The 26,696-nt window shown below is 46.3% G+C and overlaps 1 protein-coding gene across 2 annotated transcripts in view; it reads left to right on the top strand.

The window, feature by feature from the left end:
* Nucleotides 1-26,427, top strand: part of ANXA13 (annexin A13) — a 56,620-nt gene extending 30,193 nt beyond the window's left edge. For both annotated transcript variants that reach the window (XM_005688863.3, XM_013969142.2), the window contains 9 exons: nucleotides 2,763-2,857; nucleotides 6,648-6,818; nucleotides 10,220-10,253; nucleotides 10,359-10,438; nucleotides 12,046-12,114; nucleotides 12,526-12,627; nucleotides 17,187-17,262; nucleotides 21,481-21,593; nucleotides 25,831-26,427. In XM_005688863.3, coding sequence (XP_005688920.1) covers nucleotides 2,763-2,857; nucleotides 6,648-6,818; nucleotides 10,220-10,253; nucleotides 10,359-10,438; nucleotides 12,046-12,114; nucleotides 12,526-12,627; nucleotides 17,187-17,262; nucleotides 21,481-21,593; nucleotides 25,831-25,950 — 860 coding nt within the window. In that variant the 3' untranslated portion in view covers nucleotides 25,951-26,427. The remainder of the gene's footprint in view (nucleotides 1-2,762; nucleotides 2,858-6,647; nucleotides 6,819-10,219; nucleotides 10,254-10,358; nucleotides 10,439-12,045; nucleotides 12,115-12,525; nucleotides 12,628-17,186; nucleotides 17,263-21,480; nucleotides 21,594-25,830) is intronic.

Here is a 26,696-nt window from a genome sequence, read left to right as displayed (position 1 = left end):
TGGAGAATTCCATGGACAGAGGAGCCTGGCAGGTTACAGTCTATGGGGTCGAAAAGAGTCCAACACAAGCGCACACACACACACACACACACACACACATCACATCACCTGCTATGAACAGGGCGCCTGAGTAGAGCACACAGCTTCACACCCATGCAGAGACCAGCGCCGTCAAAAGGCAGTGCAAACGGCCCCATGCATTCAAACATTCCTTCACTCAGCAAGTCAGGTCTGATGAATACTGAGAGCCTTCTGTGTGGAGATTGCAATGAGCAGTGCCTCCTGCTCCCATGGAACTTGCAGTGAGGGATGGCAGAGGAGGAGGAAGGGCAATAGGAGGGACTCAGGAAGGAGTGTCCGTCTCTTCCCAGGAGAGTCCAGTGAGCTGAGTCCTGAAGGAGGAATGGGAGGGAAGGTGAGGGGTGCAAAGCTAACAGAAGGGCTTGCGGGCACAGAAGAGTCCAGGCTGTTGTTCTGGATCTAAAGGGGCCTAGATGGAATGGTTTGAAGCAGAAGCGTGGGCAGGCTGATCTGTTCAGCAGAAAGGCCACTCAGGACAGCGAATTCTGACCAGAAAAGGTGAGAGTAAGGCAGGATCCCCAGGAGCAGCCCACATGGGAAAAAAAAAAAAAAAAAGGAAGGGGTTGGATTCAGAGATTTCTTTTTATGAGAAAAAAAATCCCTTCTGAGGTGAGATTTCCGGCACTCAGAGGTTAAAAAGACATCATGTCGCAGAGGAAGTAACTGCATACAGATTCCGTAGGCGAGGCTGCAGGAGGAAATGAGGAGGGACAGCAGAAATAGCTTTGGGAGTGAGTCGGAATGAGGCAGGCAGCGGACGTTATTTTTGCAAGTGAGCTCATCCTAAAATTTTCTGGTTTTCCAGCTGGAATCAAAGAGCTAGATCTTCCTGGAATTGTAAAGGTGGAACTAGTCCTTGAGACCAAACGAACAGTCCACAGACATGGAGCTGTGGCTTTCCTAGGAGCAGCGCACAGCCCTCCAACCCCTGGGTCAGCGCAGTCTTTCTAAGTCCCAGCACTGACTTTCCAAATAAAGCGATGTGGGCTGGGGCCAAACACTTCAAGTCTTTGCCAGCACACACTATTTACAGGCAGCAGGCATGAGAGGAGGTCTAGGAACAGGCAGGAACGCTCCAGAATCTGATGATTTGTTGTGTGGTTTAAGGGTGGAGCCAGGACTTGAACCCAGTCTGAAGAAATTGAATTCACGGTTTGTTGATCAAGGAGTCTTTTTCATTCCCATACCTGCAACCCCTGGGACATCTTTACTACTCTGTGCATGCAAGGATGCTAAGTCACTTGAGTCATGTCCAACTCTTTGCAATCCTATGGAGTGTAGCCCACCAGACTCCTCTGTCCATGGGATTCTTCAGGCAAGAACACTGGCGTGGGTTGCCCTCCACCAGGGGATCTTCCCCACCCAGGGATCGAACCTGCATCTCTTATGTCTCCTGCATTGGTAGGAGGGTTCTTGACTACTAGCACCACCTGGGAAGCCCCTTCCCATCCTGCGTCCAGGTTCTAAAAATGATATTCTGCCCTTCTTTCTTAGTCATCATTTCAGTATTGATCACAAATCCGCCTGCAATGCGGGAGACCTGAGTTCGATCCCTGGGTTGGGAAGATCCCCTGGAAAATGGAAAGGCTACCCACTCCAATTTTGGCCTGGAGATTTCTATGGACTGTATAGTCCATGGGGTGGCAAAGAATTGGACATAACTGAGCAACTTTCACTTTCATCTATGATGAACAAGGATTATTTTGAGCATCAGGGGAAAAGTGTGGTTCAAAGGAGTTTAAGAGGTAACTACCCCTCAAGCTCCCGATTACGACTTTTCCCTGAAATTAACAAGTTTATGAATGGGCCTGATATTGTAACAATTTGGGCCTTTTGTCTTAACCTCTTTCACTCCATTTTAAGTAGTTGGAGGCCAAGGAACATACCATTTTTTTTTAAACAGCTTTTTTTTTTTTTTTGAGGTATAAGACACACCATACAATTCACCCATTTAAAGTGTTCAGTTGTTTTTAATGTGGTGATGTGTGAAACCATCACCATAGTCAATTTAGAACATTTTCATCACCTTAAAAAGAAACCTCCTACACTTGAGCTATCGCCTCTCTGCCCACCCCACCTTCAGGCACTGTTCTTCTTTCTGTCTTAATATAGATTTCCCTGTGCTGGGCTTCCATATGAATGGAATCATAATACTGCATCTTCTGTGACTGGTTTCTCTCACTTACCGTGATGTGCTTAAGGTCCACTCATATCGTCAAATGTATCAGTCTCCATTTCTTTTTCTGGCCAAGTAACGTACCACCAAATGAATATGGCACAGTTCATTTTTCCATTATCCACTGATGGACATTCAAGTGGTTTGCACCTTTTGACCATTATGAATGATGCTGCTGTGAGCATTTGAATACAAGTTTTGTGCGGACATAAGTTTTCATTTCTCTTAGGTTTATGTTGAGCAGTGAAATTAAGGGATATACTGTATTTGTTCCTTTTTCCACTACAATGCCTAGTACTGTGCTTTATGCAATGTGAGGCCTCAGTGGATACTTGTTAAGTGAATAAGGAGAATACAGTTATCAGCACAAGATATTAAAGTCAAATGGTCCATCTAGGTTACACAAAGTCTGTGACCTCTACCCTGGTTTCTCCAGCTGGACTAAAATAAACTTCCAGCTTGTTTCTTGCTCACCGTGGTTTTGTTTCTTTCTCCTGCACTTTAGGAACTGATGAAGCCGCCATCATCGAAATCTTATCAAGCAGGACATCAAGTGAGAGGCAACAAATAAAACAAAAGTACAAGACGACATACGGCAAGGTGATGCCGAGGGCCTTCAGCCACGCACACACGGCCTTGGCCTTAACTGTCTCTTCCGCTTCCTTTATGCTCCCAAGACAGTGACAGATACCTTTAAAGCTTTATCTAGTTAGCCCAGGAGAAACAAAACAAGACACCTATTTAGAGCTTCAATCGACTTCCGAAAAACTGAAATGGCCTTGTTAACAGCCTGTAAAATCAATATTAACTCACTGCTTTTTAAATTGACTTCTTTTTAAATTAATCCCTCAGTCATTTTTTCCCCATTCTTTTAGACTATTTTCACACATTAACTTATAGATAGGCCACTAATTTGAAAATCAGTTTTTGCGGGAGGGTCTTGATATAAGAATTATTTATTCAGGTGTCTTCAATAATGATTTATTCTTCATAAATGACTGTTACAAAAATTTAAAAACCAAAAAGTGAAAACACCCTCTGTTGCATTAAGCATCTATACCTTTTCCTTTCTTTACACATTTCTTTTATTCTTATTGTTGATAGTGTTACATACAGAAATCTTTAAGAATACACTAGCCTTTCTACAGTATTTTCTTCATTAATATATCATGAACGAAATTTAACATTTTCTTAATGTCATTAGAATGATCGGTTTACAAAATAAATATTAATTATGCTGCATTCTAATTCCAAATTTAGAAAATCTTTGCAGTGTCAATAATCCTATGTATAATTAGATAGAGAGATAGAAATGGACTTTCTTACAGGTTTGTCACTGGGTGGGCAACCATCTCTCCAGGCTTGGTCTCCTCACACATACAATGATAAATTTGCCTCCCTTCTCAGGTTGCTGGGAGAATCAGGCAGGGGAATGCTGGCACCTTTCAGCAAAGGGAAGCCCTAATAAGGGATGGCTGTTTCCATCTTACAGAGAGGAAAGTGGAGCTCATCTATTTAAATGACTGATGCAAAACCACACACTTACTAAGAAAAAGAACCAGGCCTCGAGTCTAAGCCTTCCACCTCCAGGGCCAGCCATCACTTCTGGAGAACCTGTTGCCATAAGAGGAGGAGCAGCTTATTTCTATATTAAGTGGCCCAGACAGCTGTGCTTTTGTAGTTTTTCCTGCTCCTCTCCTCACGACGAGGCTTGTCAGTGTCATTCATTGATGACACTGGTGAAGATAAGTGAAGCTGCAGCTTAGCTGCTTTAAACTTAATTGAATGACATTGAACTTTCATCCTTGTCAGTGTGCCTGACTGTAGCAGCCCCTCAAGCACTGTGTCTACTTCTCTCCTGCTAATATGGAAAGTCAGACACAGGCTTCTTGAGCTTTGGTGTAAAATAAGAGTGTGTGTGTGTGTGTGTGTGTGTGTGTGTGTGTGTGTGTGTGCTAAGTCGTGTCTGACTCTTTGCAACCCAACAGACTGTAGCCCATGAGGCTCCTCTGACCATGGGATTTTTCATCAAGAACACTGGAGTGGGTTGCCATTTCCTTCTCCAGAGGATCTTCCTGACCCGAGGACTGAACCTGTGTCTATTGTGTCTCCTGCATTGGCAGGAGTATTCTTGATCACTGCACCACTTAGGAAGCAGTAAAGTAAAAGAAAATGGGTTCAAAGCCAGACCCTCGGGCTTTGTTAAAGTGGGCACTCCATAGCACAAAATCTGCAATACCTACATCTGCCAATCTTTTTTTTTTTTTACTTTCCAATTCTCAGCTATGTATCAGACGGCTGAGACCTCCAGAATCATATTACAAAGCTAGAAGACATCTCTTGTCATTGTTGTTCAGCTGCTCAGTCATGTCCAGCTGTTTTGCAACCCCATGGACTGTAGTCTGCCAGGCTCCTCTGTCCATGCAGTTTCTCCAGGCAAGAATACTGGAGAGGGTTGCCATTTCCTCCTCCAGGGCATCTTCCTGACCCAGGGATTGAACCAGCATCTCCTGCATCAGTAGGCAGATTCTTTACCACTGAGCCATCAGGGAAACCCTGGAAGACATTCAGTTCAGTTCAGTTCATTAGAGACAAACAAATCTAGATCCTCAAGTCAACTGAGCTCCAAACAGAATAAGCATCCCAAGGTGGCACAGCTAGTTAGCAGGAAACCAGGGTCAGAGCCAAGGTGTCCTGAGCTGGCTCCTATGTCCAAATAGAATGTAAACACACAGGGGTTTGTTTTCATGCTTGTGGCTTCTCAGAGCAGGCAGCTGGAATCTCTCTTCTCTGCAGTTCTATATAATGCCCATCTGACTTGAAAAAAGATTCCAGTCTTCGGGCGGATCCACACCAGAGCACTGACCAGAGGCCTGTCTTCACAAGGTCAGGGTTAGAGGCACCAGCTGCCATGGAATGAAGCTACTAATATTAACATCACAACCCACTACTGAGGCAGCAGATCCCAGGGCCTTGGATAAAAATCTTCTGGGTTTTCCTCCCAGATCTGAAACTCAAAGGTTCATTTGAGGAATAGTTGATTTGCCTTCTCTCTGAAAGTTTCATCAACATAGAATAATAACAACAGCAACAATAATAATCACTTACTGAACATCGAAAATGTGCCAGGCACTGTGTTCAGTGTCTACAAGGACTGTCTCATTTAATTCTCCCAACAACCCTAGGAAGTAAGTCTTGGTATTCTCCCCATTCTTCAAAGAAGGAAACAGAGAGATGATGAAATTAAGCGCATTTCCAAGGTCACAGAACTCCGTGGCTGTGTTGTTAGCCATCATGCGTGGAGCTGAGTAGCCAGGCCCACTCTGGGCTGTAGCTTGGTCTATTGGCTTCCATTCTGACCCACACGGAGCAATCTCTCTGCATGAAAGTCCTTCTTTGAGGTCCTTCATTTTGGTTGGGATGTCGACAGCTCTAGCTGGACTGAACGTTCATTCTAACGCTTTTCTCATTAAACCATCTAGCCAGAGGGAGCAGGTGGGAGCAGGCAGTCTACTCGCGATTAGAGGGGGCTTGCCAAAAACCGATGCCAGGGAGAATTTCATGAACTTCCCTCCCCCTACTTGAGTTCTTTCTCACGTGTGTCCCTTTCAGGATTTAACAAAACACCAAAGTGGCTGTCCATGGAGCTTGCCCAGGACAGTCTCACTTTATTCCTGTCATCCCCCTGTGACAACAGGGGACGACTATTGGTAGTGCCTCCCTTCCACTCTCAGGGCTTCCCTGCTGGCTCAGCTGGTGAAGAACCTGCCTGTCAAAGCAGGAGACACAAGAGATACAGGTTCGATCCTTGGGTCTGGAAGATTCCCTGGAGAAGGAAATGGCAACCTACTCTAGTATTCTTGCCTGGAAAATTCCAGAGGGGCCTGGTAGGCACAGTCCACGGGGTTGCAAAGAGCTGGACACAACTGAGCATGCATGTGCTTTCACGCTCAAAGCACCCCCATCCGGCCAGTGAATGAGCCAGTCTCCTGGAGAGGACAAACCTGTGTTAGTCCTCTCTAGCCAAGTGTTTGCAGATGAGTCCTTTATCTTACCAAGGTTCAGTCCATGGGGATAAAGCAATAAATACCTCTCCACTTGGGGCTGTCTTGAGGATCAATGAGAAAGCTGTCTGAACCCTAAAGTGTTCTGCAAATGCTTGTTATCATTGTGACTCATCTTCAGTGTCCCCAGCAGATGGATGGGCAGTCGGGTGACCACGGTCCTCCAGAGAAGGTCACTCACCCCTGTAGAGCTCCTGTCTAGAGCGTGCCCTGGGCATCCACGGCAAGTGTCCAGTCTCCCCTGGGGCCATGCCGTGTGGAAAGCAGACACCTGTCCCCCTGCCCTCAGGCCCTTCTCAGTCAGGACTCCTGCCATCTTCCCACAGGACCTGGAGGAGGTGCTCAAGAGTGAGCTGAGTGGAAACTTTGAGAAGGCAGCCTTGGCCCTTCTGGATCGCCCCGATGAGTATGCTGCCCGGCAGCTGCAGAAGGCCATGAAGGGCCTGGGCACGAATGAGGCAGTACTCATCGAGGTCCTGTGCACAAGAACCAATAAGGTGAGTCCCAGCCGAGCCCCTGAGGGAGCGTCCATATGCCCGTCAGAGAGGGTTACAGCAGCCAGAAGGGAAAGTCCTCCTAGCCCTCCACCCTGTGGTGAGCAAGTGTCTGGGCAAGCAATTTGCCCGCTTGGTTCACGTTGGAGAGACGCCTCTTCCAATATTCTGATGGTCGGTTTTGGTGTTACTGCCCCTGGCTTGACAGGATAGAGCCTTCCAGAAGAGCTGCGTCAATCCAGCTTTATTTTTCCAAAGAGATGCAGTTTCATATGTGGGATACGAGTCCTACTTTACCTGCCCAGCCTGACTTTGCAGGTCTCCTAGCACCAATACTGCAATTAGTAATCCAAGTGTGGATGCAGGGAGCAAAGGAACGAGGCAGGCGGGTGGGAATGCCAAGGGGATCCCAGGAAACATCTGGGGCTGCCACCACCTCCCCAGAGGTTTCCATGTCCTTCTGTTAGCAGCCTCTCCCCTTGTCCCTTGGGTACATGCCATCATGTCAGGAGCTAAGAAGGACATTTGTGAAGGCCCATTCACATTTGGTTCCAGAACCCATAGGGGCCATGTGTGTGTGTTAGCTGCTCAGTCATGTCCAACTCTTTGCGACCCCACGGACTGTATCCTGCCAGGCTCCTCTGTCCATGGAATTCTCCAGGCAAGAATACTGGAGTGGGTTGCCATTCCCTTCTCCAAGGGATCTTCTTGACCCAGGGATCAAACCCAACTCTCCTGCATTGCAGGCAGATTCTTTCCCATCTGAGCCACCAGGGAAGCCCAGGGACCATGGACTTCACCAAGAGTAAAGAGGGTCCCCAGGTCATTCTCTGGAAATGTCCTCTTCTTCTGCAACATCCATCATCTAGAGTGGGAAGGTCCAGCAAGGAAAGTGCCAAGAAAACCCAACATTTTTGATTCCTCCAGGGAGGAAACAGAAGCAGCACCTGGAGCAGATGGCGAGGAAAACCACCCTGGTGCTCTGATGCTGCTGGGCTATTAATACTTAGGCCTCAAATGTCGATAACCCAGGCTTGTTCCTTCTGCTCAGCCTGTGCTGTCCAGCCCATTACCTGAGGCACCACCGGGGTCCAGGCTACAGGAGCAAACCCTTTTCCTGAACATCCCAGGACTCCTCTTCTTCCCACAGATAATAAAACCCCTCTATTTGGGGTTAGGATAGTGGTTTAGGGGAGCCTTAGCACAGGCGGATGGCATTGGTTCTGTCCAATAACCACACAACTCTCCTTACTCAGTATTCCCGTCTTTTCCAGAAGCACCAAAGTGCCAGTGACCCGGCAGCCAGTATCTGGGCAGCCTCCCTTGGCCAGAAGGTTAATTTGGTCATTCTTTTTCTAATCACATTTGTCGCCATGTGGCTCACTCTCAACCTAGTTTCTTTTGGGTCCTGGTCTCGAACAATGAGCAAGACTTTTTTTTTTCCCAATCAAATAGATCTGACAGTAAAAAGGAGAAAAGCAGGGAGGGAGCAGGCAACAGGTTCAGGCAGATCCTGGTAGTGGGTTGGAAGGAGGAGAAAGGGGAGAGGGCTGCAGAGTCACAGGTGTTCAGCCCCCACCTCCTCCTACCCCCTTCCCGCCCACCACAGCAACACGGGCCTGGCTCTTCACCTTCCATCAGCCCCACTCGCTTCTCCCCATTGCTGCCTCATGACCTTCATTTTAAATAGTTTGTGGAAGGCACTATGGGGAGACACTGGCTCTTATATGCTGCTGGGTCAAGTGTAGACTGAGGCAGCTCCAAGCGGCCCCCTCAGGACGAGCCAGTGAACCATATAGCCATACATGGCTTTATGCACTTCACTTTATTGCATTTTTACAAACTGAGTGTGTGCAGCAATGCTTCTTGGAGCAAGTCTATCAGCATAATTTTTCCAGCAGCGTTTGCTCACTTCTTGTCTCTGTGTCCTATTTTGGCAATTCTCATAATATTTCAAACCCTGCCCTGGAAGAAAGATGATGATTCACTGAAGGTTCAGATGATGGCTAGCATTTTTTAGGAAAAAAGTATTTTTAAATTAAGGTATGTACATTATTTTTTTAGACACTATTGCACACTTCACAGACCACAGTAGAGTGTCAGTATAACTTCTTTTTTTTATTTTTTTAAACTTTTATTTTATATTGGATTATAGCTGATCAACAATGTTGTGATAGTTTCAGGTGGACAGCAGAGGGACTCAGCCGTACATATACATCTATGTAACTTTTGTATGTACTGGGAAACCAAAAGATTCATGTAGTTCACTTTATTACGACACTCATTTTATCAGGGTGGCATGTGCCTGTAAGGCAGTCCTTCCCAGCACACACCCTAGAGAGAGACTTGCATTGCAGCACATAGCAAAATTGTTGACTGAGTGAAGCCTTGTTTGAAGTAGAGAAAAATTGGAAACAGTCTAAATGTTCATCAGTCAGAGGCTGGCTAAATAAACTGGGGCTTACTGTAGGATGGAACATTTTGTTTCCATTAAAAAAAAATGCTAGGTGACTAAGAGTACGTAAGCATAGCAGGACCTTAAAGACCTATTACTGAGTGGAAAAAATAAGTTGAACAAATATATACAGTATTCCAGTTTTTAAACACATACACAAAACAATTCTATATATTTTCAGTAGCGCAAACATGTATGTACAAATGCAAAGGGAAAATGCGCACAGAATTTCTAAAACTGGCTCCCTTGTGGGGAGGATGGGGAGTGGGATGGAGCAAGAAGGTAGTGAATGACCGTGTTAGCTTAGGGACTTCCCTGGTGGTCCAGTGGTTAAGAATGCCTTCCAGTGTAGGGTGTGTGGGTTTGATCCCTGGGTAGGGGAGCTAAGATCTTCATGGCCAAGAAACCAAAACAGAAAACAGAAAAAGTATTGTAACAAATTCAGTAATGACGTTAAAAATGATCCACATGGAGGAATCTTTAAAAAATAAATCAGCTTAGCTGTAATGCTTTCACTCTTAACTAAGGATGTGTGTGTGTGTCTGTGTGTGTGTTAGTCGCTCAGTCGTGTCCAGCTCTTTGTGACCCCATAGACTGTGACCCAACAGCTCCTCTGTCTGTGGGATTTCCCAGGCAAGGATACTACAGTGGCTAGCCATTCCCTTCTCCAGGGGATCTTCCCACCTAGAGATTGAACTCTCCCACATTGCAGGCAGATTCTTTACCCCCTGAAGCACCAGGGAAACCCCTTATCTCCACACAGCCAGGGATTTGGCTGACTTGCTCTAGGTTTGGACCTTGAGCTGCAGGGACTGCCCTCTTTGGAGGAAGTCATGAAGGCATCCTGTGTCCAGAAACAGGTTCTGCCTCTTACCTTGGCTGGTATCTGCCTATCTTATCAATAAACCCCGCCTTGAAGTATTGATTTTTTTTTTATTATCTTTCCTAGGAAATCATTGCCATTAAAGAGGCCTACCAAAGGTGTAAGTGACCTTTTGTTCTGACTTTAGATACTAAAGAATGCTTCTTGCAAACTACCTCTGGGAAACTAAATCTGCTTCCTCTCCTCCTTTCTTCTTCCGCTAAAGTGTTTGACAAGAGCCTTGAATCAGATGTCAAAGGGGATATAAGTGGAAGCCTAAAAAGAATTCTGGTCTCCCTGCTACAGGTAAGAGTGAAGAGGCCTCACCTGCTTCATGATCCTGAAAAACAGCCCTTGGCAACATGCAACCATGCTGTAAAAGGCAGTGTAGATAATAAACATTTCCTTCTCTTATTAAATTGCTACTGAGGAACCACCAACCTGTCTTCCGTCCATCTAGCTCTTCTGAAATTATTCAGTGGAGATTTCCTCCCTTGTAACAATCTGCCTTGTCATTTGCAGTCTACAATCCCTTTCTGTTAGTGAGTCATCTCATTAAGCATTGCCATCTCACTTTGCCAGTCAGAAACCTCTAGGGGTATACACAGTAACATACAGGCCGGGAGCAAGAGCCAACTCATCTGACCCCAAATAGGGTCCTTTTCATGATACAACTAACTTCTAGGATTCACCCTAAGTCTAGGCCTGTAGGAACCTCTTGGCCAGGAAAGCAGGGTTTTCAGAACTGGCCCTGCGAGGACTCAGCCCCTGGGCCTCCAGCCAGATGGCATCTGCCCTCTCATTGACAAACCCGTCTTTCTGAGCTTTGTGTGTTTCCTCTGATTACTTTCCATGTGGATAGACTGACAGCAGAGAACACATAGAGTAAGTCTGAGCTATAGCAGGAAGACTATATGAATGGTCTCCTGCTACGTAGCAAGTTGCTGTAGACTTAGCAACAACACACATCTATGATCCAGCAGTTTCCACGGGCCGGGGCTCCTGTTACAGGTTAGTTGAGTCCTTGGCTCAGGGTCTCTATAGACTGGAATCCAGGGCTGTATCTCCTGTGAGGCCTGGGGTCCTCTCCTAAGCTCACTGGCTGTTGGCAGATTTCAGCTCTCTGGGGCTGTATGACTGATGCTCCTGTTTTCTTGCTAGCTGTCAACTAAAAAGACCCTTAGTTCCTAGAGGCTACCCACAGTCCCCTGTCATGTGGCCCCAGAGAGAGTTCAGAGCATGGCTATATGGTTTCTTCCAGACCAGGGTGAGCTCATCTCTCTGACTTCTTCCATCTCTGACCTCTCAGAGCTCACCTGATTGGGTCAGACCTACCCAGGGTAACTGATTAGGGACCTTAATTACATCTGCAAACATCCCTGTTGCCACATAAACATAACACGATCACAGGGGTGACACCTCACCATCTTTACAGGTCTTGTCCACACTCAAAGGGAGGAGATTAGTGTGGGCCATCAGGGTCACATTAGAATTCCACCTGCCACTAAGGGCCTTAAGTGAGACCTTCAAGACCTTCCATGACCAACATCCAGGGTTCTTCAGGACAGGGACCCTGAGAGGTGCAACTTGATATTTTGGAAGGAAAGAGATACCTTCCTAACAGACTCATTCTAGGGGACATCATGAGGTTTCTTAGAGGTCAGAGGGGTTTGTGAGTGACCTTGGTTTCTACAAAAAAAAAAAAAAAAGGAGAAATGTGTTGTCACAGAAGCTACTCTGTTTATCAGTTGTGCCCAAAAGATGGCAGCAAAGAGCAGTGCTGCTCCTTTGCCAGGCTGAGTCTAATTTTCAGGCCACTGCTCTGAAATCACCGCTTTTCGAGGACTTTCCCTTTTTTGTTTTCTTTGCTCAAGCAGGAACTCAAGTTAATAACAACGTGTTGATTTTTCTAGGCTAATCGTGATGAAGGAGACAATGTGGACAAAGATCTAGCTGGGCAGGATGCCAAAGAGCTGTATGATGTAAGTATGCGGGTGTGCCAGTCTCTGCAAATGGTTCTCTGTTATTTAACACGATTTTCAACAATTATGTCTTTCTTTTATGTGAATCGGAATTACTTGGGAAATAAGTATGATCTTGAAAGTATTTTTCATCTATACTGTCTTCATGAACCTAAAAGAATTGCTTATTCTATTATTTTACTCTCGTGTTAACCACCTCAGATCCATTCTGAAATAAAGGGACATATAAATAATATAAATAGATAGGTGAGGTATACTTGTGGGTTAGAAATTGAAAGCTCTAGGTCAATCCATTTGGCTTCTCTTCGGTTCATGTTTTATTGTTTCCTGTAAGTGAGGCCTGGTCACAGCTGTGTATATTTGGTCTTTTTGCAAAAGTCATTTTCAAAATGTTTGCACTTGGTTCTTTAGGCAGGGGAAGGCCGCTGGGGCACGGACGAGCTTGCCTTCAGTGAACTCCTGGCCAAGAGAAGCCACAAGCAGTTACGAGCCACCTTTGAAGCCTACCAAACTGTAAGTGACCCAGCACTAAGGCAAGGAGTTCACACAGGAACAGAGTCTCAAGTTATCTCCAAAAGAAGCTGAGATCTGGGATATGGAACTGAGCGGTGGGAGCAGGGGCGGCGGGTGTCTTTTACAATAGCAGTTCTCAATCATGGATGATCTTGCACACCCTTAGGGATATCTGGGGCTCTCCAGATGGCGCGGTGGTAAAGAATCCTCCTGCCAATGCAGGAGATGCAAGAGACTCGGGTTTGATCCCGGGGTTGGGAAGATTCCCTGGAGGAGGGCACAGCAACCCACTCCAATATTCTTGCCTGGAGAATCTCATGGACTGAGGAGCCTGGTGAACTACAGTCCATAGGGTCCCAGAGAGTTGGACATGACTGAACACACACACACGCACACAAGGGATTATTTGATCATGCCTGGAAATATGTCACAACCAGATGTGTTGGGGGGAGCAGTGCTATTGGCATCTAGAGGGTCAAGACCAGGGATGCTGTTAAACATCTCACGATGAACAGGACAGCTCCCCACAACAGGCAACCATTCGGCCCCAGTGCAGGGCTGAGGCTGGGAAACCCCACTTTGCAGCAGAGGCTAGGACAGCAGGTCGAGTTTAGGAGCAAAGCCCTGGAGTCAGAGGGCCCAGGTTCAAATCCTGGTTTTACTGTAACAAGTGACCAGATGTCTCCATCCTCATTTGTAAAAAAAGACCCTGAACATCATCTTCCCAACCTCAAGGGATTATTTTAAGAGTTAAATGAGATGAATATAAAAGGCTCAGGACAGTATCTGGCTTGTAGTAAGCATACAAATGTTTGCCCTTATTTTCATTCCAACTGACAATTGGCTAAACAGTGCCTGAGACAGATGCAATAATACCTCAGAGATACATTCCTGAAAAGATGTGTATAAATTGCTTTTATACAATTATTTTTCAATCTGATGATCATTTTAAGCCAACAAGGTGAGTTAGCTATTTCAAGACACTTAGTAGTTAGTCCTTCCCTGAAAATCAGTCTTTGATTTCAGGAAGGCTTTTGTGGACTATCAGATATTCTTTTGTCTAGTATTTTTTATTTGTGGAGTGCTTTTAACTATTCAAAGCACATCTGTACCCTGTGTCTCGTTTCAATTTCACAACAATACTGTAACTCGAATGTAGGCTGAACAGCCATTGTTACCCACAACTGCTGGACAAGGGAAGTATGTTATGAGTAAGGAGCCATCTGTTACTTATCAGGACCACACAGCAAGTCAGTAGCAGAAAGTGGATGAGAGCTCCAAGATTCCCCAGCCTGAGCTCCTACCTCGGCTAGAGCTGGCCGCTCCTCACTCAGAATAGCGTTTCCGACGTGTTGCCAGCAGATGAAAAGACAAGAAAGCTTTGGAATTTTATCATTGCTGTATATAAGCCTTTAGGGCCCTCTGCTTTCAAATCGTGCCCAGAGTCCTGATCAAAGGCAGCTCACCCTGAACTCCCCTGGCCTTTGGGCCTGGAGCTGAGTAGACTGAGCTGGAAGCCTTCTCTATGACCTAGAGCCTCTTCCCATTAGACAGGGGCCATGGATGGAGTTTCTGGGGTGGTTGTCATTGGGCATCACTGTAGAAACACACATACACGTGTGTGTGTGCGTGTGTGTACACATGAGTTACTGACAACCTAAGGATACTCCCTAAGCCAATTGTTCTTAAAATTAATCCTGAATCAGCAGAATCAGTATCACTTGAGAACATGCTTAAAATAAGAATTCTTAATCCCCACCCTGGATCAACTGAATCAGATTCCCTGAGGTTGGGATCCTACAATCTGTGTTTTAATCAGTCCTCTAGATCCTGATGCATGTGGAAGTTTAAGAAGTCTTCTCTAGGCTGTGTGACCCTGGACAAATTACTAAGGGTTCTGTGCCTCAATCTCCCCAACTGCAAAACAGGGATAATAATGTACCTGCTTCACAGAGTTAGTAAGGATTAAATGAATAACAGATTTAAAGCATTTAGTGCCTGGCATGCAGTGGGTGCTCAGCTAACATTAGCAGTTGGTAGGAGTCTCCCTGTGTGAACCAACAGCAACAAAAAACAGCTGAAACTCAAATGGAAAATAAGATAATCTACTGATCTGAGGATTCTTTACATGAAACCAGCTTTAAAATGCTATTAATACCTATTCATCTATTCCAAAAACCTTGCTGGGACATTATTCATCTTGATCTTTATCACTGATTTTGAGGGTTCACCATGACCATGATCTTGGGAATCTGGCTCCATAAATTTTCTCATGGTCTCTGGCTAAAAGCACTAAGATGCTAGAGTCAGATCATTGAAGTCTATTATGTGACATAGGTTTTGCTGGCATAGCGTTGAATTTTAATTTTTGGCACAAAAACTTTGCCCTTGATTTGTCCTCTAAACTCGAATCTTAACTGCTGACACTCTCAGAAATCCCAGCCCAAACAACAAAGCTTCCCAACTGTGCCGCATTGTGAAAAGTTATTACTCTCCACAAGTCTACCAAACATGAGAGGCTTATAGAGTTCTGATGTTCCCAAACAGGGCTCAGTATAAATTGCAGCTACACATACCTTCAGCCCCAGGTCACTTCCTCCCCACCGCACCTCTCATCACTTCTCCCCTCCCCTTACAAAGTTTTTCTAAGCCCATTCCAGAGCCTTTAGCCCTTTAGCTTTTATAACTAAAACCAGAGTGCCTATGGTTCTGCTGTGGGCATGTGGTCAATCAGGGGCATCGGTTTTAAAAGAAAGAAATGTCTCCCCTATTCTTCTAATAATCTCTCCACAGACAATGCTACCAGGTAAACTAGAAGCCTTTGAGGCTTGTCTGGAATCCACCCTGGCAATGTGTTTTTGTACCGAGATCACAAAACCTGGTTTTGTTCAAAGAGCTCCCTGAGAATTAAGTGTTCCAGTGGGGAGCATGCCATTTGCAAAGGAGAGTCCTAGTACCTTGGGCCAATGGATTGTTTTCCATTTGTGTTCAGTGGAGCCTCTGGAGGTGACTTGGGAGCTATCAGGAGGGGATAGGGTCAAGAGACAGGCAGAGAAGAAAGGACAGTGCCATCTCCCTGTAGCTCATAAATAGCGCCCCCTGGAGACAGGCAGCGATGAGACTCTGAGAGGAGGGGAGCCTGGCGTCTAGGGCTGGGGTCAGCCTTCTCCCGCCTCCCTAGAACAGCTCTGCTTTCCTGCTTTTATCTGTCATGTAGAGTGAGATGCTATAGAAAATTTAAAAATACTGTTCTAGCCCAGTATTAACAATAAAAACAGAAAGTGGTTTAGTGTGAGGATTTTTTTTAAGTAAACACAGACCTATGTGAATACAATCTCCTTTTGTAACACAACCTCTGTCTACAGAACAAGAACCCTGTTCATGGTTGAAAGGGAGAGCAGTTTCTTCTGAAATACTAGCTCCACATCCAACCCCTAAACAACTGAGGACAGCTAAGAAAGGGACAGGACTGAAAGCCCCCCAACCCAACTCCCATCTTATCTAGGTCCATTCCACACCGGACCTCTAGATGGGCCAGCTATGATGAGAAGATCAAGCGACGGGTTTCACTGAATTCAGACCCTCCTCCCCCTGCATCCATCGTGCTCCCACCACAAAGAAAATGTTGTTTACCAGGATTTTCAGAATAAACTCCCCTGCTGTGTCCTCAAAGGCCCCAGTTATTTATAGACTCACAGTTGTGTCATAGCCTCAAAAGATAATTTCTAAGGAAGAAGTTTCAGTATTTCTAATGCTTAACTGCATTTCCCAAACCTGAAGTTTCTCCTTTCTCTTTATATGCCTGCTCTGAGCTCAGCCCAGGCGGTACTTGTGCTAAGTGTGGTCACAATTTACTCTAAACTTCAGCTTCTATAAATATTTGGAAGGACACCTAACGTGTAATGCTACGCAGAATGATAGGCGAGTTGGGGGTGAATATAAGATCATTCGGAGTCTCCCCAGAGGGAAGGAAATTGGCATTTGACATGGTCAGGCCCCCTACACAACCCCCACCCTGTTCCTAGTCCACGTAGCCCCATCGTATCAGAAACATTAGACCAAGTCCTTGCCGTGAATTTCACAGCCTCTACCTATATCGCCCAGACTGTAGCCGCCTGAGCTCCCCGTCTCAGTTTACAACGGAGGAGATGATTATAACCACAGGCTCCTGAAAAACTGGAAATGGAAAGAATTTTTATAAACACATAGGAAACTCAAGTACTATAGAAATACAAAGAATGTTGTTTCGGTATTTATTCATTGTTCTTCCACTTTCTGATTCTTACAGAAGAGAAAACTGAGGCCGAGGGGGTGGTCCTGCCTGCGGTCACGTCCAATAGGGGTCAAACTCCCTGGGCCCCGAGAGTCCCCACTCAAATGGCGGGGGGGAGGCTGTACCACTCCCAGCCCTGCAAGGGATGAGGCCATGTGGGAGTTTCAAAGTTTCTTTGGTCCTTGCATGACCAAATCTGGATGAATCTTTTTGTTTAGGAACAAGCCTCCAGGGCACCATGGCCAAGAGCAAAAGCTGGACTAACATCTAGACTTTCTCTCTCTAGCTCATCGGCAAAGACATCGAAGAGGCCATCGAGGCAGAAACATCAGGAGACCTGCAGAAGGCCTACTTAACGCTTGGTGAGTAAAGCCAGGAGAGCCCCTGACTTCAGCCAGGCTCCTTGGAACCAGACTCGGAGATAGAGGTTTGTGTGCAGGAAGACTTCAGGTAATAGTCTGAGAACCACAACACATCTAAGCAGCCTTGGGAAGGGAGAGAATGGTTCTGATACAGCTGCAACAGGAGCTTTTCTGGTCCCCAGGAAGCCCTGAACTCGAGATGTCTGAAGTGTAGGCAAGGGTCCCAGGCCTTCGCACCCCTCATCAAGCAGCTGGCTGGCTGAACCCACAGGGCATGTGCAACCTTGGGGAAGCCAGTTCCCTCCTTTGACTCATAATGTGCATGACCCAGTCACTCCCTCCCTCCTGAAAAGTGACTCAGCTGTGAGCAGCCAGCACGTAACACTTTGCCTGAGTGCCATGGTCCTGAAGACAGAAGCTTTGGGACACATCACAGCATCCACTACAGTCCCACTAAGACTGTGGGTCCCCAGCAGCAACCACCAACAGCCTGGGGCCATTGTCTAGTCCCAGGGCAGCAAGGGGTCACATGACACACACTCAAAAGCACTCAGGTTCGGATCCACGGACAAGTTTTCGCAGGTGCCTGATGGCTCGAGGGTGACCTTTTCCATTTGGTTCCCTTCGACATTGGAATGAATGAGGTCTGTTTAGAAAGCAAGGGGGAGGAGACCAGATCATGGCCATGCCAAGCAAACGCCAGGCCCTTCTCTCCAGGTGTTGCCCGTGAGGCAGGAAATAGCAGAGAGATGGGTACTGGGCTGTGACTGGCAGGCTCCTTTCTCACTTTTGCAAGTCCTGGAAGGAAGGCATTGTCCATTGTCCACACTCCAGTGGTGCGGAGGCCAGGGCAGCATCCCAAATGGCACAAGAAATGGAGAGAATATCCCCAGAAGAAGAGGAAGAACCAAAAAAGCTTCCCCTGGAAGCTTAAAAAATGTCCTCTCGCTGCCAAACTCGTTTGTTTTGCCTTTTTTCTTTCTTTCTTTCTTTTTTTTTTTATGGGACTTTTGGGAGCAATGTCAGCAATTGATTATTTTTATTAATCCATCAACATTTTGCATTCAAACTAGCAGCTCTGCTGTTGTGATCCAGTGCAGAGGCCTGAGCATCCTTAATTAATGTTGCCCCTGTCCCAAGATGGATATACACAGATGACTATCCTTGGGGCTTTAAGGATGACTGTCTCAAGTAAACAGAGAGATCTACTCATGGCCCATTTATAAGGCTCCAAATCCTTTCTGTACTCGCAGTTGTAAAGAATTAGGAAAACACCAGAATTCAGTCAAAAGGTTAATATCAATCCTTATTGATATTAAGTATTAATGGTAATAAAACCATTGAAGTCTGTAACATTTACTTAGCACCTGCTTGGGCCAGGGGTTGTGCCAGGCATGGGAATCAGTGGGAAACAGGTCCATTTCCTCTTCTTAAGAAGCGTCAAGGTCAGGACAAACACACAAACCAATGGACTGAGCTATAGTAAAGATAAAATGGGCTTCTCTGATGGCTCAGCAGGTGAAGAATCCACCTGCAAAGCAGGAAACCCAGGAGACACGAGTTTGATCCCAGGGTCAGGAAGATTCCCCTGGAGAAGGAAACGGCAACCCCTTCCAGTCTTCTTGCCTGGAAAATCCCCATGGAGAGAGGAGCCTGGCCGACTACAGTCCATGGGGTTGCAGAGTCAGACACGACTGAGCATGCACGCACAAGCACAAATGCGCAAAGATAAAAGCAATCAGAGCAAAGCGAGGAAGGAAATCAGAGAGGAAGGAAAGGGCCCGGCCCTACAGCTGGGGGACCGTGAAAGGCAGGAGCGAGGTGGACTCCCCTGGTAGTAAATTAAAAAGAGATCAGAAAAGACCTTGAAAATAACCACGAAGAGAGTGGAACATGATTCCATAACTAAATTCTCTAGACACTTCCCCACCCTGCTCCTACCTAACTAGTAAAGATGCCAGTGTGAAGCTAAAATTGAGGAGGAGGTGTTTATGAGACCGAATGGTTCTCAGTGCTCACAGTCTCTGGAACAGCAGTTCTCAAACTGGAGTCTGACGACCCCCTGTATCAGAAGCACCTGGGGGAAGGGGATGTGAAAATGCAGTTTCCGAGTCCCAGTCCAGGCCACCCACTTAGAACTTGCAGGAATTCAGCCCAAAGCCACACCTTTACAAGCTCCCCAAGTGGTTGTCTTACTTTCCCTGGAGTTTGAGAATCCCTGCTCTGCATGCCCAGAGGAGCAGGGGACACAGCAGAGCATCTGGCTGCCCTGCACCCACAGCCACAAACAGCTTTATTCCCATATCCTCCTGAGCTGTGTGAGCATGCATGCTAAGTCGCTCCAGTCATGTCTGACTCTGTGTGACCCTATGGACGATAGCCCACCAGGCTCCCCTGTCCATGGGATTCTCCAGGCAAGAATACTGGAGTGGGTTGCCATGTACTCCTCCGGGGAATCTTCCCGATCTAGGGATCGAACCTGCATCTCCTATGACTCCTGCTTTGCAGGTGGGTTCTTTACAACTGAGCCATCTGGGAAATCCTGCCAAGCTAGCCCCATCCAAACTTTTGGGGCCTTCCTGCAGCTGTGACCAGCAGAGCTTGTTCACCAGGCATAGCCTGTATACAGCAGCAAAGTTGAGAATTTTCTCCCCAAAATATCAGGAAGAAGGAATTCAAGGGAGAAGTCACCCCTAGTTGTAGGCTCAGAACACACTGACATCAGGCAGATGACTATTTCAACATCAATTAATACAAATGCATGGCAGAAGGTCCTCAGGAAAATCTTGTGAGGTCACCAGCTCAGAATGCCTGGGAAGGGGGGTGCCACAGTGAGTCTCAGATACGTTGCTCCTCAAACTGCCAGGTTCACCCCCCAAACCACCACCAATTCAGCAGCTTGTGGATTCAGACACCTGGGTCTGGGCTTCTCCACTGACACTCTGGTGACTAGCACATAACCTAAAAAATAAGGAGACAGACCCCCAAACTAGACTCTGCTCCCCCAGTTCTGTTCCTGCCTCTGGCTTGTAAGCATCAATCCCATTGGCAATTACCTAGAAAACAAGAGTTCTCATTACAGGACATGGTAAGGATGTGCATTCCACACTTATGCTGAATTTATTACTTATCCCTAACATAAAAAATGTTCATTGTTCTAGGCAAAACATGAACAACATAAACAGAAAAGAGTTCATTCCCCCAAAGTGTTAGACAACTGTGAACCTGGGAGGAGGGAGGACAAGCCAAGATTTATCCCCAGGAGCAGAGGTGCACCCCATCCCCTGAGTGGTGATGAGAGACCATACTTTGTTAATTTGTGGACTAGCTCATACTTCATTCATTTCTGACTGGGGCAGGGCTCGAAAAGAGCAATTAGCAGCATCGCAGGAAGATGCTGTGTAGACAGGACCAAACATTTCATCAAGCCCACATCCCAGGCCACACACGATGAAGGTTGTGGAGACTTCGGAAAAGATTCAGAGATGAAGCTCACACCTAAAACCCAGTGATGAAAAATGAAGGGAAGAAGTTTGCTTAGCACGGTAGGCAGGAGGATAACAGTGCAACTGAGCCAGTCTTCAAGATTACCAGGTTTTGTTATGGAGAGGTTGCAGGCCAGTCTGTGTTCTCCCTTGGGGGCTTCCCTGATGCCTCAGTCGGTAAAGAATCCACCTGCAATGCAGGAGACCCAAGTTTGATCCCTGGGTCAGGAAGATCCCCTGGAGAAGGGAATGGCAACCCTCTCTGGTATTCTTGCCTGGAAAATTCCACGGACAGAGGAGCCTGGCAGGCTACAGTCCATGGAGTCACAAGCGTCGGACACAATTTAGAGACTAAACCACCACTGCGTTTCCCCTCCACACCTGACTCTGGCATCAGAGATTTCTCTTAAGATGAGAAGGCGTTTCTGCTGGTGAGAATCGTGAACGTTGCAGGGAGAGCCTGAGGGTGCCCACAACGCTCCTCCTCCTCCCCAGGGTCTTCAGGGAATAGGAGAGGTTCTTATGTGTCTGAAGGCGACTTGCTTGAAGAGTCGGGTGCCCTGACCCCAGGGGAATCTTCCAGACGCTTTATCAACAGTGTGAAGTCTGCTCCTTTCAAAGGTCATGACTCCATCCGCTCCCAGGGCAAGCCAGCTCTGTTCCTCCCCAGCGTCTCCCTGTTACTGAACAAGACGTGACCGCCTCATGCTCTCTTTCCCTTTGTCCTGCCCAGTGAGGAGCGCCCGGGACCTCCAGGGCTACTTTGCTGACCGTCTGTACAAGTCCATGAAGGGGGCGGGCACCGACGAGGACACCCTCATTGACATCATTGTGACCCGGGCTGAGGTAAGACGCATATGGCTCCACCTTCTTGTTTTGCCACCACGGAGGTCATCAACAGATCACTTTTTTTAAGGGTGTATCTACAGAGATGGCCCTTGCTTTCCCAGACGTTGTGGAAGGACACTGTGCTGTGCTCCAGTCGGTTTCTTTTCATAAAAATACATTAACGATAGTGGCTTCTATGTCTTTTCCTTTTCCATCTTTGCTTTCCTGCACTGTGGGACATGTGAGATCTCAGTTTCTGGACCAGGAATCACACCCATGCCCCTTGCAGTGGAAGTGCAGAGTCTTGACCACTGGACTACCAGGGAACTTGGCAGCTTCTATTTCTGCCATCGGTGCCTCCGGAGAGCTTGGGGCGGTGCCTGGAAGGGACCTGGAGGGGCTGGTCTGGGTAGGGCAGCTCCTTTTTAAGGATGGTAAAGGCTCAGATGGTAAAGAGTCTGCTTGCCATGTGGCAGACCCCGGTTCAACCCCTGGGACAGGAAGATCCCCTGGAGAAGGCAATGCCTACCCACTCCAGTATTCTTGCCTGGAGAATTCCGTGGACAGAGGAGTCTGGTGGGCTACAGTCCAGGGGTTGCAAAAGGTTGGACACAACTGAGTGACTAACACTTTCACTTGGCAACAGGTCACCCAGCAGCAGAGCCTTAGCAAGTCCTTTCCAGACTCCTGAGTTAGGCCTTTATTTCCTTAAACACACTCCCAAAGCACAATTCTGCACAAAAACCACGTCAGTACAAGACAAGGTTTCTCAGCCTTTTTAAAATTAGTGATCCCTGCACGAGGGAGCCTTTTTAGACCTCATTTTTTCCTAATTTTTACTCCCCTCCAAGAAACGTTAACACAGCTTACACTGTATATCTGTTTATGTTGCTTATGTATAGACGTAGTTATATTTACATTAAGAGATTTGGATTCTTTTTTTCAGCCTCTAAGAACCAATTTTGCCCCTTTTGGGAGCATTATCGCCCCCCTCTGAGAATGCCTGAGCATAACAAAGGCCCAGGGAGAGAAATAGCCCAAAAAGTTTGGAAACAACTGTCAAGACTCAGATTCGGAATACAGGGCCACAGAGAGGAGGAATTACAGAAGAGAGGGGAAGCGGCATTTCATCCACAGCAGAGAGACCTTGGAGGGTGAAGTAGAACTTGAACTTGAAAACCACTGACATCTTCCCTCAAAAACGTGTTAAATGAGGGGGAAGAGATACCAACCCAAATTCTGGCCCCCGTATTTCTGACAAATAATACTTAACATCTGACACTGTTTTGAAACATAACTTAGCAACACGACCGTTCTTTCATTTTTATTTCTATTCCTGGAATTTCTCCTCCCTCTCTTTCTCCTCCTCCATGATTGATTCATATTTCCTTTTCTCTCCCAAAGCCCCTGTCCTTTCCTCCTCCTCTCTCCCTCCCCCAGTCTCTCTGCCACCCTCTTCACTTTGTTTTGGTTGCTCTGAATCTCTCTCTTTCCTTAATCTCTCCAGGTCTGCTGCCTTCTCTGTCTCTCTGTCTCTTAGTATCTCAGGCCCAGCCAGAGTCTCTGCAGATCCTAGGACACTCCCAGGAGCAGATTGGTGACAAAGGCCAGCAAGGATGCTAAAGAGCCCAGGGGTTGGAGCTCTCCGAGTGATCCCCAGGGTACCACGGTCACTCCAGCATGCTGGACTGTGGACTGTTTATTCCAATATGCTCTGTCCTAGCTCAGTGCTGACCACAGGCCCTGGGTCATCTCCATATGGGGACCATTCCCTCTGAATGCTTCGGGCCCAGACAGTTATATTGGCCAGATCCCCTAGTCCCCTAAAGCTGCCTGATACTAGAACAGAGCCCGGGAGAGCCCCATCCTGTCCCTGCACTCACCCTCCTCCCCCAGCCAAGCAGCCTACCAGTCAAGGAAGCAGGGGACATGTGCCACCTGCCTGATCTCTTGCACAGCATCCATTTCCAACAGCCCTCCACTCTTCTACCCTCTCTTTCTCTCACTTTCTGTCTCCTGTCGGGTCCTCTAATTGGGATAGGAGAAAATAAGAACCAGAAACCTGGGCAATGGTCTGTGGGTCTCTCTAGAAAGCCCTTCCCGGGTGGCACTCGTGGTAAAGAATCTGCCTGCCAGTGAAGGAGATGCAAGAGACAGGTTTGATCCCTGGGTTGGGAGAATCCCCTGGAGGAGGACAATGGCAGCCCACTCCAAAATTCTTGCCTGCAGAATTCCATGGACAGAGGAGCCTAGCAGGCTACAGTCTCTGGGGTCACAAAGAGTCGGACACAACTGAGCAACTGAACAAATACTAGAAAGCAAGATATAGTCTAATTTAAAAACAATAATGATAACAAACAAAATTGCAAACAAAAACCAAAAGAATTCCTGGTTAAAGAGAGCTCTGTGCTTCTTTTATGAGACTTCCTGTGCTCTGTCTGGAATAATATCTTCCATGGCACAACTATTATCTCCTTTACTAGGTTGCAAGAGCCTTTAGAGCAAACCAATCTTTTTATTCATGTTTCTTAGGTCCTTTCTCCACCTCCAGCACCTAGGTGGTACCTTTTCAAGTTTTTCAACTGATCCTTGAACAACACAGATTTGAACAGTGTGGGTGCTCTCATGTGCAGATTTTTTTCAATAAATAATAGTACATGTGTTCTCATTTTACAGATCTTTAAATTAACTGAGTGTGAGGAAAAGTTTGTATTTCCTTGCTGTTTAGTCACTAAGTATTGTCTAACTGTTTTGTGACCCCATGGCCTGTAGCCCACCAGGCTCCTCTGTCCATGGGTTTTCCTGGGCAAGAATACGGGAGTAGCTTGCCATTTCCTTCTCCAGGGGGTCTTCCCAACTCAAGGATCAAACCCAAGTCTCCTGCATTGGCAGGCCGATTCTTTACCATTGAGTCACCAGGGAAGCCCTTGCCATTCAGTTCAGTTCAATTCAGTCGCTCAGTCGTGTCCGACTCTTTGCGACCCCATGAATTGCAACACGCCAGGCCTCCCTGTCCATCACCAACCCCCAGAGTTCACTCAGACTCACGTCCATTGAGTCGGTGATGCCATCCAGCCATCTCATCCTCTGTTGTCCCCTTCTCCTCCTGCCCTCAATCCCTCCCAGCATCAGAGTCTTTTCCAATGAGTCAACTCTTCCCATGAGGTGGCCAAAGTACTGGAGCTTCAGCTTTAGCATCATTCCTTCCAAAGAAATCCCAGGGCTGATCTCTTTCAGAATGGACTGGTTGGATCTCCTTGCAGTCCAAGGGACTCTCAAGAGTCTTTTCCAACACCACAGTTCAAAAGCATCAACTCTTGGGTGCTCAGCTTTCTTCGCAGTCCAATTCTCACATCCACACATGACCACTGGAAAAACCATAGCCTTGACTAGATGGAACTTTGTTGGCAAAGTAATGTCTCTGCTTTTGAATATGCTATCTAGGTTGGTCATAACTTTCCTTCCAAGGAGTAAACGTCTTTTAATTTCATGGCTGCAATCACCATCTGCAGTGATTTTGGAGCCCAATATGTAGTATCAAAAGAACTAAAGTTTGAGGCCTGATTCTATTCAAACTGTTTCAGTTTCCTGCCCTTGCATGAGTCATTGATCAATTCTTTCATTTTTGAGGCAGAGATAGCAATACACAGATTCTAGACTGCCCGAGAGTCAGTGTTCCTAATTCCTGTATTGTCAAGGGTCAATTGTAGATTCAAAATTAAGTCCTACAAATTGATGATGATTTGAATTTTGTTGTTTGGCACTAATATCCTTGCTGATCAAGGTATAAGAGACAAAAACAAAAAGCCTTCATTTCAAACTGTGTTGACAATTTTTTTAACTTTATACTAAGAGTCGGCAAAGTGTGGCCAGCAAGTCAAATCAGGCTCACCATTCATTTTTATACAGCCCTATTATCAGAAAGTGATTATTTTAAAGTAACTGTTAAAAAAACCTCAAAGAAAAAATAATATGTTTGTAACACATAAAGTCATATGAAATTCAAGTTTTAGTGTCCATAAACCAAGTTGTACTGGAACATACACACAGACACCCAGACACCTCTGCCACCTTTGGGGAGCTGAATTGAACTTTATTTTTCTCAGCTACAAAATAGGAAGAATAGTAACTCCAACTCCAAGGGTTGCTCTGAGGCATAAATGAGCAAGTGAGAATAATGTGCTCAGAACAGTGGCTGCCTGTGTTTACGGTGGAAACACTATAAACGTCCCATTGGCTATCATCTCTCTTACAGGTAGACCTTCAGGGGATAAAAGCCAGATTCCAAGAGAAGTACCAGAAGTCTCTCTCTGACATGGTTCGCTCAGACACCTCTGGGGACTTCCAGAAGCTTCTGGTCGCCCTCTTGCACTAAACCAACCCAGCACAGCAGGAGCAGAGGAAGGAACCTTTGTTGAAAACCTCTCCCAAACCAGATTTGCAAATACAACTCCAGCATGAAACACCCTCAGGAGTCCTGGTTTATTTCACTGGCAGCTTGAGCCAAGTGTCCAGGCCAAGCTGCTTAAGTTAAGGGCGGCAACCTTGAGACGCTTGAATTGATCACCCTGAATGCTGGCTTAGTGAGTACCTGGGCAGCCTCTTAACTTTCCTTGAGGGTAATAACTGAATGCTTTCTAAGCACGAATAAAGTCTGCAGTCGATGAAAAAACTATGCATTCGTAATAAAACCTTTAGAAGAATATGTCATACAGGGGTATGGATGTCTTGGGTAAAGAGAGAGTAGGTGAAGTACAAGAAAGACAAAATTAAGCAATTCATTCATTTTCCCTCTGTGTACTCAGTTTCAAATCCTCAATGTTAATTAAAGATGTGGATTATGCCTTCATCAGCTGCTTTTTCAAAGACTGGGTTGATTTCATTCCAGGCTTTTGTCCTGGAAATATATGACTTGTGAAATTCAAACATGTTTGGAAAATGCAAACCGTTACGTTTATGGATAATCACCAAGGACAGACATCAAGGCCAACAGCAAGGAAACAATGGACTTGTCGATGTGAAACATAACGAAGGGTATAATTCACTGATCTGCTACCTGGTTTAAATGGTTTTTCTTGCTCCTCTAGACAACTGACCCACTTGAGTCTTCTCTCTGATCTT

Source organism: Capra hircus, chromosome 14 (assembly GCF_001704415.2).
Source record: "Capra hircus breed San Clemente chromosome 14, ASM170441v1, whole genome shotgun sequence".
Classification (NCBI taxonomy): domain Eukaryota; kingdom Metazoa; phylum Chordata; class Mammalia; order Artiodactyla; family Bovidae; genus Capra; species Capra hircus.
The sequence above is the reverse complement of the archived record's forward strand: the minus strand, read 5'-3'. Positions and strand labels throughout refer to the sequence as shown.